We start from the raw sequence: 17822 nt of genomic DNA, 5'->3' as shown, positions 1-17822 counted from the left end.
TTATAATTAGCAAATATTTACTGTAGCATCATATAGGCTAATCATGGATTAATTAGGCTCGTTAGATTCGTCTCGCGAATTAGTTCAAGATTATAGATGAGTTTTATTAATAGATCACGTTATTATCGATGTGACTTTAGCCCTAGAAACAAACACCCCCTAAGGTTTATACAGCATAGTAGGGTTTTGAGAGAATTTCGCGATTCCAGGCGACAAATTCGAACGAAATTCTGACGAGGTTGCGTGAACCTGACGAACAGACGAGCGCTCTGCTTCCCGCGTGCGTCGTACAGTACAGAAAGCAGCAGCCGATTGGTTGATCCCGCAACCTCGCGCTCTTCCCGCTATTCCGCCACGTACGCGCACCTCCTTCGTCTTGCTGTTGCTGTTGCTGCTGCAGCTTTCCCTCCTTCCTCCTCCGCCCCCTCGGATCCGCAGGAGTCGATTCATTTCTCCTCCCCCTTCCACACCCTTCTCCTTCTCTTCCCGGCTGCGCCACGCCGACACCGCCACCGCCATCGTCCGCGCGGCGACGACAGCTCAGTGCTCACCATGGGCGGGGCGGCGTCCTCCACCGGCAACCCTTCGCCGGAGGCGCAGGAGCAGCGGGAGCAGGAGGCCCTCGCGTCCGCCTCCCTCGCCCTCCCGCTCCTCCGCGCCGCCTTCACCCGCTCGGCCGCTTCGCTGGCGGAGGCGCTCTCCGTGCCCCACGGTGCCTCCTCCTTCCGATCCGACTCGCCGGTGCCGGTGCCCCCGCACTTCCAGGGCCTCGTTGCTCGCCTCGGCTCCGCCATCGCCTCGCTCTTCTTCTCCGACCTCGGCTCCGCGGGGGACGCCGGGTGGCTGGAGTTTCTCAGGGGATTCAACCGCTGCTGCGCGCGCGTGCCGGCGTCGCAGTCGCTGGCGCTGGTCCTCCGCGTGTACGCCGCGGCCTGCGCCGATGCGGGTGCCCCCTGCGGCCTGCAGTTCCACCCGGATGAGGACGGCGAGGGGAAAGTCGTGGGGGAGCTGGCGCCGGGGGAGATCGCGGTGTTGCTCTGGATGTGCTGGGTCATGGCGTGGAGCGGTTCGGCTCCGAGGGTTTCGGGTGGTCAGGATGAGGCCAAGGGGGAACCCGTGGTGCTCCCGGACGTGACGCACCTGGTGCTGTCGGCCCTTGTGTCGGCGGGCGCCGTCGCGGATGACGCTGGTGTTTGGGGCTGGGAGGTCTCCGGTGGTGGGAAGGGAGTGAAGGTACAGGAGTTCACGTCGTGGGTGCTGTCCACGGCATCTGGGCTTGGCAACTACCTCTCGCGTTATGTGCAGGAAAGGTTCCGGTCATGCGCAGCTGATCCAGTAGAGGTTAGCAAACTGCATTGCAGATCCAGTAATTACTGTGAAAGATTAGTTGCGTTTCCTTTGTTTGCATAGAACATGAATTTTGAGAACCAGACACATTACATAAGTTAAGTGGAAAATGGTGGGGAATCTTCAATTGATGTCGTTTTGCCCTGTTTTCATTAGTTATGCTGTATTAACCTTAGGTTATTGTTTAGGATATCCATGTTTGATGGCCTTATCAACTGTGAGAAAACTTTTTGTAGTCAAATCCTGTTTATTCCCAGCAAATTGTCAGAAATACCGCGATGCTAGATGACTGATAGCAAAGTAGGTTGTTTCTTCTTGACATCTGATGGTTCGGTGCTGACTAAAGAAACCTGCTACGAGGATGTCCAGGCATAATGATATTTGATTCATAAATTGCTCTAGTGCTTCTTAGGTGGCTGGGTCTTTATTGTAACAAAAAAGACAAATTACTCACAGGAAAAAAAATGTTTTGCACTAGGTTTCAGCTGTTTGTATGACAATTGCTTTGCTGCAATGATGAAGCTTTATTTCTTTTACCCAATTTTCCTGGAGGAACCATTTAGACGGCCTATTAATGATATTAAGCTTGAACTCAATGTATGCTGTGACCTTACCAGAGTTGATTCCTATTTCTTATGCACAGGAGCGTCCTGTTTCAACTGGTAACACGTCATCTTGTAACCCTGATGTATATTTATTAACACGTGGGAAGGCATGGGCAATCTCTCTCAGCCTCAGAAACACGTTGAGTGAAAAAATTTTGTCAGCATCTGTCATTGGAATGGATACAGAAGACCTTCTTTATAGGTTACTTCTTACTCTAAACACCTGATGGCATTTTACTAGTTCTTATGGTTCTGTATCTAAGCTTGTTCATGTTGAAGCTCGTAAATTCTAAACTGCAATCCATGCCAGGTCAAGTATTATTATGGATTTTCATTAGAATTAGGTAATTTTAAGTCTTGACCAGGTACATTCTCTGCAGGTCGTCAGTTCATGGAAAAGGGCTGAGCCGGTTTTGGTCTTGTGTTGAGGGATATAAAGGACCAGTGGTAATTCTACTCTCAGCTTTCTCAAGTAGTGGTGATGCTGATAGAAGATGGGGCATTGGTATATTAACAGAGGAGGGCTTAGAGAACAAAGACACCTTCTATGGTAGCTCTGGCTTCCTGTGCTCGACATATCCAATATTCCGCATGCTTCCGCCATCTGGTATGACTTGTGTTGGTCATTTCTTTCTTGTGATGACTGATAGTAGCTTAATGCCCCTCTGACCTAGCAGGTAAGGAGAAAAACTTCACATATTGCCACCTCCATCCTCAGATAAGGGTCTATGAGGCAAAGCCAAAGCCTGTTGGTTTAGGATTTGGTGGAACAATTGGAAATGAGAGGATCTTTCTAGATGAGGACTTCTCTAAACTTATGGTTCGCCATCATGCTGTTGATAAGACTTACCAACATGGCTCTCTCATTCCCAATCAGGTGAATTTTCACATGTTCTGCTCATTACAATTATAACCTAATTGTGCTGTGAAGTCCTCTTATCTTGGAAATCTAAATTTCTGTTTTAGCCCTGAAATTTTGGTGGTTAATTAGTTGTTTTAGCAGAAGAAAAATGGGCTAAGTCGCCGTAGTGCCAAAGGAAGTAATATAATATAAGTAATGGACAATTTTCAGTTGAGTGGTACTTGTTGAAACACCGCTGGTTGCCATGTAAATTGCGTTTTGGGTTGCCAGGGTTTCAATTTAATAGGGCATATGGCATAAGAACACTTGGCCATTTTCTTTCCCTCGTAAGGTCTGGAAGTTATGGTAGCAACTATGTATTGTGAAACAAAGAATTCCTAATCCGATATCAACAAGGCAAATCCTGTCCTTCGATCAAACAACACTACCAACGCATAGTACTCTTTCTTTTCATGTAGGGCTACTTGCCTGTCGAGGCTTCAGTACTTGATGTTGAAGTATGGGGCCTTGGTGGAGAAGCAACGAGACGGCAACAAGATGTGTACAAGAAGAGGGAGGATATTTTCTCAGAACAGCGAAGAAAGGTACTACTGAGAGCACACTGAATCTTTTAACAACCAGTACTAAGTATACTATTGTTAAACATTTGACAGAAGTTCAATGGCAACCCTATTTTTTCTCCTTCCAGGTTGATCTCAAAACATTTGGCAATTGGGAGGACTCTCCAGAGAAAATGATGATGGACATGATTTCTGATCCAAATGCAGTTCGACGAGAGGACCGTTGAATATTAACTTCGGAGTATATGTTTATATAGCTGCCATACAGATTTGAACATGGAAAATGGACGATCTTAAGGTTTCATTTCTCATATCTTGGAGATATATAGAGGTACCTGCACATGTTTTCTCCGTTTGATGTTGAGCGATTTGGCTCGGCAACACATCATGTAAGTATTAAACTGAAGAGGCTTGTACAGAATATCATGTCTACAACTGCATAGAGCTTCCTTTCCCATCTTCCCTTTCTTTTATTTTGAAGCAAAATTCAAACTCTAAAAGTTGGTCTATTTTGAGACCGGGGGTAGGTAAGGGGTGTTAAAGGGATATATCTTTTCAATGTATAAAAATGTAGAAGTTGTTTAATTACAGAGTTTGGAACTTATAAGTCAATTCCTTTTTGGATGGATGGAGTAGGTCATCTGGTGATTTTGGAGAATGGTATCACCTGAGTTCGCCAAGGAAGTTGTCATCACATGATTAGTTCGCCGTCTTCCTCCCTCCCATGTCTAAAGACTGAACAACATATATCAGTTGACAGAAACTTGAAAAATATAACTTCAATTTATAGGAAAACCATAAGATATCTATAGGAAATTTACTATTTAGCCTCTTGACATAAAAGTTGGGGACAGCAATAATTTTGTGAAATTCCCATGTAATGACTCAAGACACGAAGATTTTGGACAAAAGTTATAATGAGCGTCAACTTTACAAAACTTTCACTTTATGTACATTATAATTTATGTCTGTATAATGTGATCTGTTCAAATAGGTTATTTCTATGTTTTTCTAATACCTCCATCCCATAAAAAATATCATTTTTTATTTCCGTGTTATGCATTTGACTATTAGTCTTATTTAAAAAATTTATGTAAAAATTAAAAAAATAATCACGTGTAAAATATTATATTCATGTTTTATCATCTAATAACCATAAAAAAAATTAAATAAGACTAAGAGTTAAAAGATTTTATCTAAAACTAAAAATAAACTTATTTTTGAAACGGACAGAGCATGATTTACGATCCGTATCATTTTCCGTCTCATGATAACCGCTCCATAATTACTGGACGAAGGTAATACCATCCAAAAGCAAGGATCCTACAACGTTGCTAGGTGGCCCATGTCCGTCTCTGCATCGACGAGCACATACGCCGGCCGCAGCAACTGTTCCAAGAGAGAGGATGGATACCTTTGCAAACATCATTGGGTAGGAGGAACGCATACACAGTTACACATACGATGGACGTGACAAGACAGTACGAGATATTCCTACAATATGCAAAAGGCTGCCTGCTGCTTGGCTAGCAAAAGGAGGACTGGACCCCTGTTGCTGGCCTTCCTGTTCATTTCACAAACTCTGGTGCAACCACGAGCCTGATGCTGCTGATGAAACAAAAATGTAGGCATGCATGCTCACATTTCACCGATCGATCGATCAATCGCCCATCAACCGCGGCAACAAATTCTCTGCCTGCATGCCCCCCGACCATGATTTGCCCGGAGACTCACCACCACACGCTATTTCCACGTACTCCCTCCGGCCTGTCGGCACCCCTATAATCTCCAGAGCACACATTCCATTTTCCACCTTCAGCAGCCATGTCCATTAAGCTGGTCCAGTGCTTGCACTGCATCAGCATTCATTTTGCACGCCAGAGTTCCTAGCGAGCAACCACCTTTTTCGCTGGTCTAGCGCGTGTTTAGTCCGTAGACAGATATTAAACCAGTTTTTGGATATAAATAAAAAATAAATTTTATAACCTTGTCTGAAAACAACGAGGCAAATCTTTTAAGCCTAATTAATTATGACCAGCACATATGAGTTACTGTAGCATTTAGGACTAATCAGACTAATTAGGCTCAAAAGATTCATCTCATGATTTCCTCTCTAACTGTGCAATTGATTTTTTTATCGTGTTTAATGTTCTATTTAGATGTCAAAAATTCGATGCTATGTTTTTTTAAAAAAAATCAAGAACTAAACGGGCCCTTACTCAAGTATGCTTTCCATAAGTTATAAAGTTAACATGGTAAAAATATGACAAAATTATACAATTTTATAGAAACTACTTAATTTCTCTAAAAAAGGAGATATATTTAGTTTGAAACGGCCATGTCTTTCGTTGCTTTTAGATCGCTAAAACACTTATATAAAATTTATATTCATAAATTTTATTTATAAATATGTTGTTAGCCTTTTCAAATAAAACCAAATAATAAGGTCCTTGATTTATTTTAAATTCTTTGTCATCAAAATATCAAACACAATTCATATATATATATATATATATATATATATATATATATATATATATATATGCATAGATGCACCCAGACAATCTACACAAGAAGATTGTTAGAACAACTTGTTGATCTTGATAATAATGGTAGTTTTCTACCGTATTATATTAATCAAAATATCCAACCACATTGCATGCACCTATCATCATGAAAGACATCCAACAACCTTACATGTTTTAGAATGGAGTATTATGTACTCTCTCCGTTCCAAATTGATCATCATATAAGCTTTGTTTATAAGTACTAAGAATCTATTTAGCATTGGAAAGTCAGAGTATCAATAACCCCAAGGTGCATGTATACATGTAAAACCGAAATTTATAAATTACATCAAAGCAAATTGATATATATATATATATATATATATATATATATATATATATATATATATATAAAAGTATTTAATGTGCGTGTAAACGAATAATAATGTTCGTATTTCAACTAATGCAGAATATGCTCTCTTTCTTTATATGATAATTAATTTGAGCTTCTCTTTTTTTTCTTATACGATGATTTATTTAAGATGTAGGGAGTATATCCTTGCCCTACGATGATAAGTACTCATTCCTGTCTATATTTATGTCTATTATTTATTATATTTAAGTATGGAGATTGATTTTTTTGGATGATCTGTGAATAATATTTAGAGTCGCCTAATCTACCGCAGCTACTATTCCTACTCCTACTTCACTATTGTAAAAGCAGACAAGAAATGATACGACACGAAGTAATAAAGATGGATCGATCGATAGACAGGCGGCGGCCTGCAGCAGCATGCAGTATAGACTATAGTAAAAACCGGTACTATTTTTTTCCCGAAATAAAATTATTTTTTATTTTTTTTCCTCATCCGTCTTATTTAAAAAAATTACGATTAATATTTTCATTTTTACTTGATGATAAAACATGAATAGTACTTTATACGTTACTAATTTTTTTAAATTTTTATATAAATTTTTTAAATAAAATAAATGGTCAAACGTTGAACATTAAAAAAAATCGAGGTAGTATACTACTAGCTCCTTCTCCCAACGATACAGTACCTTTTCTTGAGTGAAAGGACGCATACGGATAGCCTCGGGAACGTACGCTTCCTTCTTGCATGTATAGAATCGCCATACGGTCTTTCCTGGACAAGAACATGATTGGCTCACTTGAATATAAACACAAACTCCGATCGATCCACTCGCGACACGGTTTTATTGCCGTTGATTCGATAAGTGCTTTTCAATGCCTGTCTGCCGGCCCGGTCGACTATTTGATCCACTGCCAAACTCACCCTGTTTCATTTATCATTCCATAAAAATTTAAACAATTTTATGGTACTTAATAAACTAACAGTTACAAAAATTTCAGTGTAAATTTAATATCTTATAGTATCTAAGGTATAAAGAGGTACCAAAATTTTTTAAAAATAGTACCTTCTCAAGTACCGTAAAATTATTCTAAAACTTTTATTTTTAAGTAATTACTAGAAGATAAATGTCTTAAAATTTAAAAGTAGAGAACAATTATTCAGTGAGAATACATGTGTGCTGTGCTAAAAATAATGTTTCTTTGGGAAGGAGAGAATAAGTGTTTTAAAATTTAAAATAAATTACATTTTAACTTTTAGTTTTGTATTGATACACGTGTGATGTGCTAAAAATAATGTTTCTTTTGGAAGGAGGAAGTCTACTCTCCTTTCGGCACAAGCTTCCGAAAGTTTGATGAGCAGGTGTCCTTCGTTTGTTCAGCTTGTTTCTACACTCCGTATGCTGGATTTTGGGCACTATTCTTCTCTTATTTTGGATTTCAGATTTCTGTTTACATGTTTGTGAGCTCTTAAACCGCATGGTTTTGTGCAAAGACATATGCAAATTTTTTTGGAATATAAGAACGACTTTTCAACTCTGCAAGGTTAATTAATCTGTTTATAACATTAAATAGCTTTACAAAAATCCAAATAATCCATCAATTTCAACTGTATCAGACCGGGTCTAAATCCACCAACGAATATGTTTGGAATTTCGTGTGTGCGTCATAAAGCAGCAAGTAGCCATAGATATGTCTGTATTCATGTAGTATTGCAGTTCATTCAGTTTGTAGCCGTCAGCATCCAGGCATCCAGCAAGAGTTTGTTCATATGTACTAGAGTCTCTCACATAAAAGCCAGCAGGCCCAGCACTATAGTCCTAGAACTACTAGAAATTAATTCCCTCCAACATTTGCAGTTGAACAGTAGCTCTTCTGCTTGTCTGCTAATTTTTGCTTCAGTTTACTCCTTGAGGTGATCCATGAAAAAAAAATCAAACAATATATTTATAAGTGGAAAATAAATTATGAATAAAATAGTTATATATATGTATTCTTAACGATTTAAAAACCAATGCTGAAAAATAAACAACGGCGAAAAACTTAAAAAATTAACTCCAAATTTAAGGTTGAAAATTTAAATTTTGGCTTAGCATGAGTATAAGCGAAATGATTAGGGTGCTAGACTTATGGCCTGTTTGGTTCATTTGAAATTTTTTTATTCCCTGTCATATCGAATGTTTGGACACTAATTAAAAGTATTAAATATAGACTATTAATAAAACTCAACTCATACTTTGGACTATTTCGCGAGAAGAATCTATTGAGCCTAATTAGTCCATGATTAGCGAATGTGGTGCTACAGTAAATATTTGCTAATTGTGGCTTAATTAGACTTAAAAAATTTGTCGTGTGAAATAGCCTTTGATTATGCAATTAGTTTTGTTATCAGTCTATATCTAATACTCCTAATTAACATCCTAATATCTGATGTGACGAGGAACTAAAAAAATCCCTGGATCCAAACACCCACTTAAAACTTCAGTTAACCTAATATAATCGACCGAGTCATCAGTTTAGATTTGTCCGGACTTTCAAAGTTTTCTCTTTGCTCCTCACTGCCTGATAATGGTAGCAGGAGCAGCTAGCTACCTAGAGCTTTCACACTGCCTTTCTTCAATGTTGCAGGGACCGTTTGCCTGTGTTCAGTTTCCATGTGGTGCCACAGAGATGTTCTCCACTCCTCTCCCTATCATGCAAAACAAGAAGCACTTGATGGCTGAACTGAAGTTATACACAAGCTCTCTACCAGTTGCAGGTTCACAAACACATTCAATTCACACATCTCTCTCAGTCTCTCTCTCACTTTGATCTCTCAAGTGAAGAGGAGAGAGATGGAAAGAGAAGGATGCATGCAGAACAGCAGCCCCTTTAATAGGAAGAACCTAAGTTCCATAGGGACAGATAGGTGCAGAGGAGGAAAGAGGGGGAAGAGAGAGACAAGTTTCTCTAGGGGCAATCATGCTCCTCTTTCTGATCACTTGGGAAGAAGATCGGAGTTACATCACGGAGAAGATATCACAAGGTGTCCTCCTTGCTAGCTGCATGCATGCATGTTACTCCAGTATGCTCCTCTTCTGTGGCCTTCTGCTGTAAGCAAGAACAAGCGCTCCCCAGCACAATACTAGTACCTTACTTTTGTCTCTCTTTCGCATCTTGTAGTAACCTGCAATCAGGCTTCTCTTATCACCAATTACGATGAAGTTATCGTACTTATTGCATCTACCGTTGATATGTTTAGTAAAGGCTTGATAACTTCACCAAGTTCAAAATAAATTTAAACAAAATTGTTGATAAATTTTATCTGCACTCTCATCTATTCTTTTTTTCTTATGTCTATAAGCTAAATTTTAAAATTTCAATCTTAAATTTAGAGTTGCTTTAGGAATTTTTTTATCTGAATTTAATTTTTTCGACCATTTCTTTTAGATTGTTAAGGAGACATATATATATAAAAGTTTTATTCTCATTGATAGCCACGATAACTAAGTGACCAAACATATGATAACATCTCTCTCCCAGGTAAGGGGCTAACCATGCTTGCAGTATAGGCTTCCACGTTTCACTTTTTAAAAGAGAATTCAAAACAAATTATGAGAAACCGAAAAATAACTTACAATTAGGGATGGGATGGGATCTGGAGTGATGTGGTGAACGTGAACCAACCGGTCGATCTCTCATGTGATCCGCACAGGGGTTCAAGTCAAGAGTTAGTGCGAGGGTGGCCTAGCCTAGCTGGGCCTGGGATTGCTGCTGCATGCTAGGGTTCATGCATGCGTGCTTCTGATTTTGCGAACTGTGGCGATCACTGTGCCGGGGCGGCGGCTGGACATGCATGCGCGCCTACTACTGTTCAAGTACTAGTAGCACGACACCCAAATCTTTTTTGTTCGGCTAGGCTAAAAAGACGATGAGTTTTACGAGCAATAAATACTATGTCATGTAGATTTTTTTATGATATGATAAAGTATTAATGAAGAGCGAGACGAAATGAGTTTTATGAAGATGAAACCTTTTATGCACTGTTACCTAGATAGTTTGTGTCTTGCATGTAACCTAGAAAACAATAATACATAAAACTATGCATTGAGAGAGGGATGTTTTTTTCAAGTTTTAAATATTTTTAGATGAGATGTCACTCTAGATAATCGTCTCCATGAAACTTACATTAAGTGACTGTTTGGTTCCAGGGATTTTTTTTCCTTGTCAGATCGAATGTTTGGACGTTAAGAGTATTAAATATAGACCGATAATAAAACTAATAGCATAAATAAAGACTATTTCATTAGACAAATTTTTTAAGCCTAATTAAGCCATGATTAGTAAATGTTTGTTGTAGCATCATATTTGCTAATCATGGACTAATTAGGCTTAATAGATTTGTCTCGCGAAATAGTCCAGAGTATGAGGTGAGTTTTATTAATAGTCTATATTTAATATTTCTAATTAGTGTCTAAACATTTGATGTGACAGGGACTAAAAAAATCAGGAGGAACCAAACAGGCCCTGAGAATGGCCTAAGGGCAGTCGTAATAGTATATTAACGGTGATTTCTATCTCCATTAAATAGTTTGCTAGATAAGCAAAATGGTGACATGTCAACATAATTAATGAAGAAATAGAGAGAAAACGTAGAAATGGTTTCCCTCACGAAAGAAACCAAGTTTTCCCTTCACCCAATGCACCAACAAACCATGAATTCACCATTGGGGAGAAACTACTATTTTCTAGGGAGCATGTGTCATGTTCACCATTGGAAAACAATTATTACTGAAAAACATCTCTATTGGGGAATATGATTTCTACATATGATTTATTATACTAGGGTAACCGTGTTAGTTTTTATTCATCGAGACTGCCCTAAGGGTACTCACATTGTTAGAAACTACCGTGGTTTCTATACTCTAGGGCATCGTGTCAAGAAACTCTTTTCCACCATATAACTTTTGTATTTTGTTATCACATGGTTCACTTGTCTCCCTCTTTATTTCTCTTTATTTGTGTCTATCTCTTTAATAAATAATATGCCACATCAACGAACTGCTTACGTGATATAGCAATAAATATAAATAGAAACAATACTTAGGTTTGCACTGTGAGTGCCCTCAGCAAAAATTTAAATTTTTACTTTATTTTTGAAATTAATTTTAGTATTTTTTTCACCGAAGTTTATATCTCAGCTTTGACATTTAGATCACTAAAAATACATACATAGAAATTTTAATCATAAATTATTTTTCTTTTACAAATATGTTATTTATTTTTTCATAAAAAATCAAACGATCATCGTGCTAAAAGAGGTGAGACTTCAAGAGAGAACAAGCTAGATGACATGTTTATAAATAAAACTTATGTATATGTGTTTTTAATGATTTAAAAGCAAGTGTTAAAAAATAAACTACGATGAATAAACCACGACATCCACTCTAAATTTTAGATTAAAAAATTAAATTATTAATTATAAATATAAGCAAAGAGACGAGATCGAGAGATGCCTACATATATTAAACACACTTATAGATAGAAATTCATGTACTTCACCTGTAAACCTGTAGTATACCTCAGTTTTAGTATACACTCCCCTGTCCCCAATAGAAGTTCGAATTCAACTATAAAACAAAGTTATTTTGGAACAGAGTGTGTAGCTATTTTGGATAGGAATTGGATTCGTATATCCCCATATTCGTAGCTATAAATACTTGCCTCCTTCATCCGAAGACAAGGTCTTCATTGTTTCACTTTACTTATGCTTATAAACTAAAATTTAAAATATAATTTTAATTGATTTTAGGTTTTTTAGTTTGTTTTTTTTGTCGTTACTTTTAGATAGATAATAAACCGTAATGCTTGCACATAATTTCAACCAAATAATGAGGTTGTAAGTTTGTTTCTAGTTTAATTTTAAACAAGAAAATAAACTTATTTTAGAGCAGATGAATTACATTTTTAAAGGATGGTGTAGAACGGAAGTGGTATGTTCAAATAAAACAATAAAACCACACGAGCAAAAGAATGGATGCATTTTTTCCCTTTTGCTCCGGTCAATTGATCCATACGTTTACATTATAAGAAAACAACAAAATAAGAAGGGTATGATTGTTTTTCAAATTTCTAAATGATGTGTTTCGCATAAACATGTTCTACATAAAGTTTTTATCTTATCTTTATAAATCATAATTCTAACTAGCAATTAGCAATTAAGAAATGTGATATATATATAGTACTAGTTAATTCAATACTGCCTTCAAATAGCAATTAAGAAATGTGATAATCCAAAAAAAAAAGATAATCTCATGGCAAAAAGATCCAAGCCAATATCGAAAAGATACAGGTAAGTATATACGGTGTGCATCGACCAACCAATTCATAAGAACGTACGTACGTCCGTCAAAATTAAGAAACATTACACAGAGGTTTGCATCATATGATCAGATCCCCTTGCAATGCGAGACGATATTGCACAGAAAACCTTGTGCTAGCTGGATCGTATGCTACAGTAGACTATGCGCAGGATGCATTGGTACTGAAAAAAGTGTTGTTTCAGTACGGCCGCGCGAAATGCTGGATGCATATGGATGCTCCTGCTGGGCCGCGCTATTTGTCTCCATGAACCAATCATGACAGAATATCCCCAGGGAGAAAATTTAAAACTAATTGAGGCCAAACTAACAAGTTCTTCCAATTCTGCAGGAAATGAAAACACAGGAAACATAAATAAAAGCCCTTTTATACCACAAAAAATAATACAGATAAAAGTCTTCATGAGATATAACCTCTTGCTTATTTTCCCATCGATTGATCTCAGGATACAAATCTTATGAAAATTCCTATACTTCATACCATATGTATGGCCATAGTGATACGAAAGAAAACGTTGAAGAATACATCATGGATTCATTGTAGAAAATCCTAAAATAAAATCCAAACATAAGTTTAAAATTCAAATTCCGCTTATGCTTATAAAATGAAGGCTAAAAGATGGGTACGAATAAGGGTTTATTCGCTCGTACATAGGACTTTTATGGAATTTTCACATGAATGGTTTAGTTTCTCCAAGATTTTTCACAAGATTCCTCTAATATGAATAGGCCTAAAAATTCATCCATATCTCTCTCCCGTACTGGCAGCTTCATCCATATTTATGAGAAAATTGCTACCAAAAATTAGGAATCACTAGAATGCCACTCTCAGATAGAGGGAACACACTAGAATGTCATCTCGAGCAAAATTACCCTTGATCTTCTCCTTCCGCGCTCTCTTAATTTCTCCCTCTAACCATCTTTTAAGTTGCCGTCAATGTGGCCTAAGCTACCGATGTCGGACTCATCGCCCAACATCTTGACGACAAGCATTTTGGACGCCATGGCCGGGCTCCAGTTTGATCGACAACAAACAGCATGCTTGCTTCTTCGAACACCCAAGTTTGAAGAAGCGCACTACACTCGAGTCTCAAGTCTCAACCAACGTACTCTCTCCGCTATCCTCGAGAGTGATCATTTGGCTTTTTACAAAAAATAAAAAATAATATATTTGTAAATAAAAAATAATTTTTGAGTAGAAACTTTTATATACATGTACTTAGCAATCTAGAAGTCAAGACTGAAAAATAAATTAAGAGAAAAAATACCAAAATCAACTCCAAATTTATGACCGAAACTTCAAATTTTTGTTTATAAGCATGGGTAAAATTGAAAAGATGGTGTTTTCCCCCTCAAAATTAATATTTAAACATTTTAACCATTAATTAAACTAAAATTATGTGTTTAGATTCGTACTTAGAAATATTTCCATACGATGTTATCTTTATTGTTATTAATGATATATTGTGAATGAAGTTAATAAGGCCCCCTTTGATTCAAAGAAAATTCATACGAATTTTAAGGATCCCTTTGGTTCAAAGGAATTTATAGGAATTTTAGAGGATTTTATTCCTATGCGAATTTTTCCTATAAAGCCCTTTGAATCAAAGAAATAAAACTATGAAATCCTATGGAATGACTTTTCCAATATAAGTTTTGGAGGAAACTTAACAAGAGGTAAAATCTCTGGAAAAAATCCTTGACTCTTTATCTCTCCTCAAATTTCTGTGTTTTCCTGTGGTCTAATCAAATGGCAATTCCTGTATTTTTTTTATGTGTTTTGCAATCATCTATTTTACGCTTGTATTTCTGTCAGAATACTATGTTTTTTATATTCCTCTGTTTTCGACCCTAGTCGAGTATAACACCGGAAATAGTGTAGAAAGCTAGTACACATCTCATATTTTTAGATCGGATGGAGCACCGCATTGATACCTCAAAGATCCAAATCCACCTCCATCCATCCATGCATCAATCAACCATCAGGGCCATCAACATGGTCTCTCATTGTGTGAGAGACAGATAGACACGGAGAGAAGAGAAGCCGGGAGTGGAGAACCTAGCAAGCGGTTGCCATAAGCAGGCGCCTGCATTTGTACGCTCCGTTGCATACTCCCCACATGCCTTCGTTCCCCTCGGCCTCCTCCTCCTCGTGTGTCAACTTCACTTGTCCATCTCCAAAAGATATCCCTCCATGATTCTCTCAGAGCGCCCCAACCTATATCACCCCTAGCTGCCCTAGCTACCTAGCTGTTCTAGCTTGCTACCTCTCTCTTCATCTTTATAACCCTCATGTCCTCCTCCAGTCAGTCCAGTGTCCAGGCCACAAGCTCGCTCTTGATCTTGCTCTTCTTCTTCTTTCTGCCTTTCTTGATCTTCTTGTTGTTTCTTTGGCTCCACTTGCATTGGCGTCGTCCATGGATCGCGTGCAGCCTCAGCAGCAGCAGCAGCAGAGGCAGGTTGGTGGAGGAGAAGAGGTGGCGGGGAGGAGTGGTGGTGGCGGTGGAGGAGGCGTGTCCGTGTGCCGGCCGAGCGGGACGCGGTGGACGCCGACGACGGAGCAGATCAAGATCCTGCGGGAGCTGTACTACAGCTGCGGCATCCGGTCGCCCAACTCGGAGCAGATCCAGCGGATCGCCGGCATGCTGCGCCAGTACGGCCGCATCGAGGGCAAGAACGTCTTCTACTGGTTCCAGAACCACAAGGCCCGGGAGCGCCAGAAGAAGCGCCTTACCACGCTCGACGTCAACACCGCCGCCGCCGACGCCAGCCAGCTCGCCTTCCTCTCCCTCTCGCCTACAGGTACGCATGCAATGCGCCGCGCGATCTGCTCGATCCGAACTCAAATTAATGGCGATCTATGCTTCTGCGTACGTGCTGCAGGTGCGACGGCCATGGCTCCCTCCTTCCCGGGCCCCTACGTCGGCAATGGCGGCGCCGTCTCAGCGGCGCAGACGGATCAGGCCACTGTCAGCTGGGACTGCACTGCCATGGCTACCGAGAGAACCTTCCTGCAGGTATGATCACACATTCGCACGTACTAGTATATTACTACTACCGTGTGAATTCACCACCATGCAAGCTAAGGCCCCGTTTAGTTTTCAAAAATTTTCGCTTAAAAACATCACAAATCTTTAGACAACTAAATAGAGTATTAAATATAGATAAGTCGAAAAACTAATTGCACAGTTATGTAAGAAATCGTGAGACGAATATTTTGAGCCTAATTAGGACATGATTAGCTATAAGTGCTACAGTAACCCACATGCGCTAATGATGAATTAATTAGGCTTAAAAGATTCGTCTCGCGGTTTCCATGCCAACCGTGAAATTCGTTTTTTCATTCTTGTCCAAAATCCCTTCCGACATCCGGTCAAATGTGATGTGACACGCAAAAATTTTCATTTCACCAACTAAGGTGGTGTCTAGTTTGTAAAAAATTTTTTGCAGAAACATCACATAAGTTTTCGGATACATATTTGAAGTATTAAATATAGTCTAATTATAAAACAAATTTCAGATTTCGGCTGGAAACCGCAAGAAGAATTTTTTGAGCCTAATTAATCCGTCATTAGCACATTGGTTACTGTAGTACTTATGGCTAATCACTTTCTAATTAGGCTCAAAAGATTCGTCTCAAGATTTCTTCCGTAACTGTGCAATTAGTTTTTTGATTTATCTATGTTTAATACTTTATTTAGATGTTTAAAGATTTGATGCGATCTTTTTGGAAAAGAATTTGTGAACTAAACAAGGCCTAAACACTCCCTAAAGCTAGTGTGCAACCGTGCAGGACTTCATGGGCGTGAGCAGCGCCGGCGCCGCGGCCGCTCCGACGCCGTGGGCGATCACGACTCGGGAACCCGAGACGCTCCCGCTCTTCCCAGTCGGCGGCGGCGGCGGCGGCCAAGAATGCGTCGGCCACGGCAACCTCCAGCGCTGGGGTTCTGCTGCTGCTGCAGCTGCTACCACCACCGCTACAGCCCAGCAGCATCAGCTACTGCAGCAGCACAACTTTTACAGCAGCAGCAGCAGCAGCAACCAGCTGCCCAGCCAAGATGGATCAGCTGCAGGCACATCCCTGGAGCTCACTCTCAGCTCCTACTGCACCCCTTACCCTGCAGGCTCCTCCATGTGATAGAGCTGTTTTGCCTCCTTTACCTATGTGAGTTTATGAGAGCACTGATGTCCTTGTCCTAGCTAGTAGACAGCTTAGCTACAAGTAAGCATATATAGAAGCATGTCTGAAAGATGATCGATATATATACTATAATATTTACATAGGGAGTAAGCAGCTGCACCAGCATTAACATATGCATGCTGACCTGAGTGCCTGTAGAATGCAGTGGTCCTCAACTGGTAGTAGTGCACTGCATGCTTAACTTTTACAATAGTGACTGGCTGTTGTGTAATGTGTTTGGGACAAGAGCACAGTTGTGTCAAACTTGTCTCTCCCTTTGCTGGCTTCCAGCTCTCTCTCTCTCTCTCGTCTGTCTGCTGCTTGCTACTACTCTCCTGTTGAGATTTCTCATGCTTGTTTCAGCAGGAGTATAATTTGCCTTTAGCACTGCCAGTTTCTTGTTTCAGAATTCCATGTATAGTACTCCTTGTTTCAGCAGGAGAAAGCCTGGGACCACTTCGGTTGAACTGTTGGCTAGTGTTCTTGGAAATGGTCAGCCTTTCCACTGAGCACATTTACTTCTGCTATGATGGAAAATGCTCTCACCTGATCACCTACTATGGTATATATGCTCGCTTTAATTTGTTTGATCAGAGTAATATCTTTGCAGCAGTTGTTAGCACACTGAAGAAATGCCATATATATAGTCTGTCTTATATTGTTTTCCTTTGATATAAATATTATAGTTTAGAAGTATGACCCTGTGATCTGGTTATGAGCTTCACTTACAAAAAATGGAAATGATTATGGCTGCATTCGGCCCCATGTTAGATAACTTATCTCTTGTTTTCCGCGCGCACGCTTCCCGAACTGCTAAACGGTGTATTTTTTGTAAAAATTTTCTATAGAAAAGTTGTTTTACAAAATCATATTAATTTATTTTATATTTTTTTAATAATTAATAATTAATTAATCATATATTAATCTATTAATACGTTTTTCGCGCAGGCTAAGTTATCTTACCAAAGGAACGCGGCCTATGAACTGCTCAGAGTTTCTGAGACAAGCAAACTAGAGTAGGGAGTTCGG

General features: G+C 39.2%; 2 protein-coding genes across 3 annotated transcripts; both read left to right on the top strand.

Moving 5' to 3' along the window:
* Positions 1–365: 365 nt before the first annotated feature.
* LOC102721075 lies at positions 366–4295 on the top strand. Of its 2 annotated transcripts, XR_001549999.2 has the most exons (7): positions 366–1341; positions 1991–2154; positions 2333–2559; positions 2630–2829; positions 3273–3398; positions 3503–3763; positions 4011–4295. XR_001549999.2 is itself a non-coding variant. In XM_006653789.3 (6 exons), exons 1-6 carry the CDS (start codon positions 553–555, stop codon positions 3599–3601), a joined length of 1605 nt encoding a protein of 534 aa, XP_006653852.2. In that variant the 5' UTR covers positions 366–552; the 3' UTR covers positions 3602–3814. The 2 variants fall into 2 exon arrangements, 1 of the variants encoding a protein (XP_006653852.2); XM_006653789.3 differs by lacking the exon at positions 4011–4295 and having other exon boundaries at positions 3503–3814.
* Positions 4296–15030: 10735 nt separating this feature from the next.
* Positions 15031–17805, top strand: LOC102720794 (WUSCHEL-related homeobox 1-like). The gene is made up of 4 exons (XM_006653788.2): positions 15031–15415; positions 15497–15630; positions 16407–17355; positions 17742–17805. The coding sequence occupies exons 1-3, from the start codon at positions 15031–15033 to the stop codon at positions 16749–16751; spliced, it is 864 nt and encodes a 287-aa protein (XP_006653851.1). The 3' UTR covers positions 16752–17355; positions 17742–17805.
* Positions 17806–17822: the final 17 nt, after the last annotated feature.

The sequence above is a fragment of the Oryza brachyantha genome, chromosome 4, assembly GCF_000231095.2.
Source record: "Oryza brachyantha chromosome 4, ObraRS2, whole genome shotgun sequence".
NCBI lineage: Eukaryota > Viridiplantae > Streptophyta > Magnoliopsida > Poales > Poaceae > Oryza > Oryza brachyantha.
The sequence above is the reverse complement of the archived record's forward strand: the minus strand, read 5'-3'. Positions and strand labels throughout refer to the sequence as shown.

Bases quoted from the DNA above. Each gene is read 5' to 3' on its own strand.
- LOC102720794 (XM_006653788.2), top strand. From the start codon at position 15,031: ATGGATCGCGTGCAGCCTCAGCAGCAGCAGCAGCAGAGGCAGGTTGGT. The intron at 15,416-15,496 runs GTACGCATGCAA...TACGTGCTGCAG, and splicing joins CCTCTCCCTCTCGCCTACAG to GTGCGACGGCCATGGCTCCC. The intron at 15,631-16,406 runs GTATGATCACAC...GCAACCGTGCAG, and splicing joins CCGAGAGAACCTTCCTGCAG to GACTTCATGGGCGTGAGCAG.
- LOC102721075 (XM_006653789.3), top strand. From the start codon at position 553: ATGGGCGGGGCGGCGTCCTCCACCGGCAACCCTTCGCCGGAGGCGCAG. The intron at 2,560-2,629 runs GTATGACTTGTG...CTGACCTAGCAG, and splicing joins CCGCATGCTTCCGCCATCTG to GTAAGGAGAAAAACTTCACA. The intron at 3,399-3,502 runs GTACTACTGAGA...TTCTCCTTCCAG, and splicing joins TCTCAGAACAGCGAAGAAAG to GTTGATCTCAAAACATTTGG.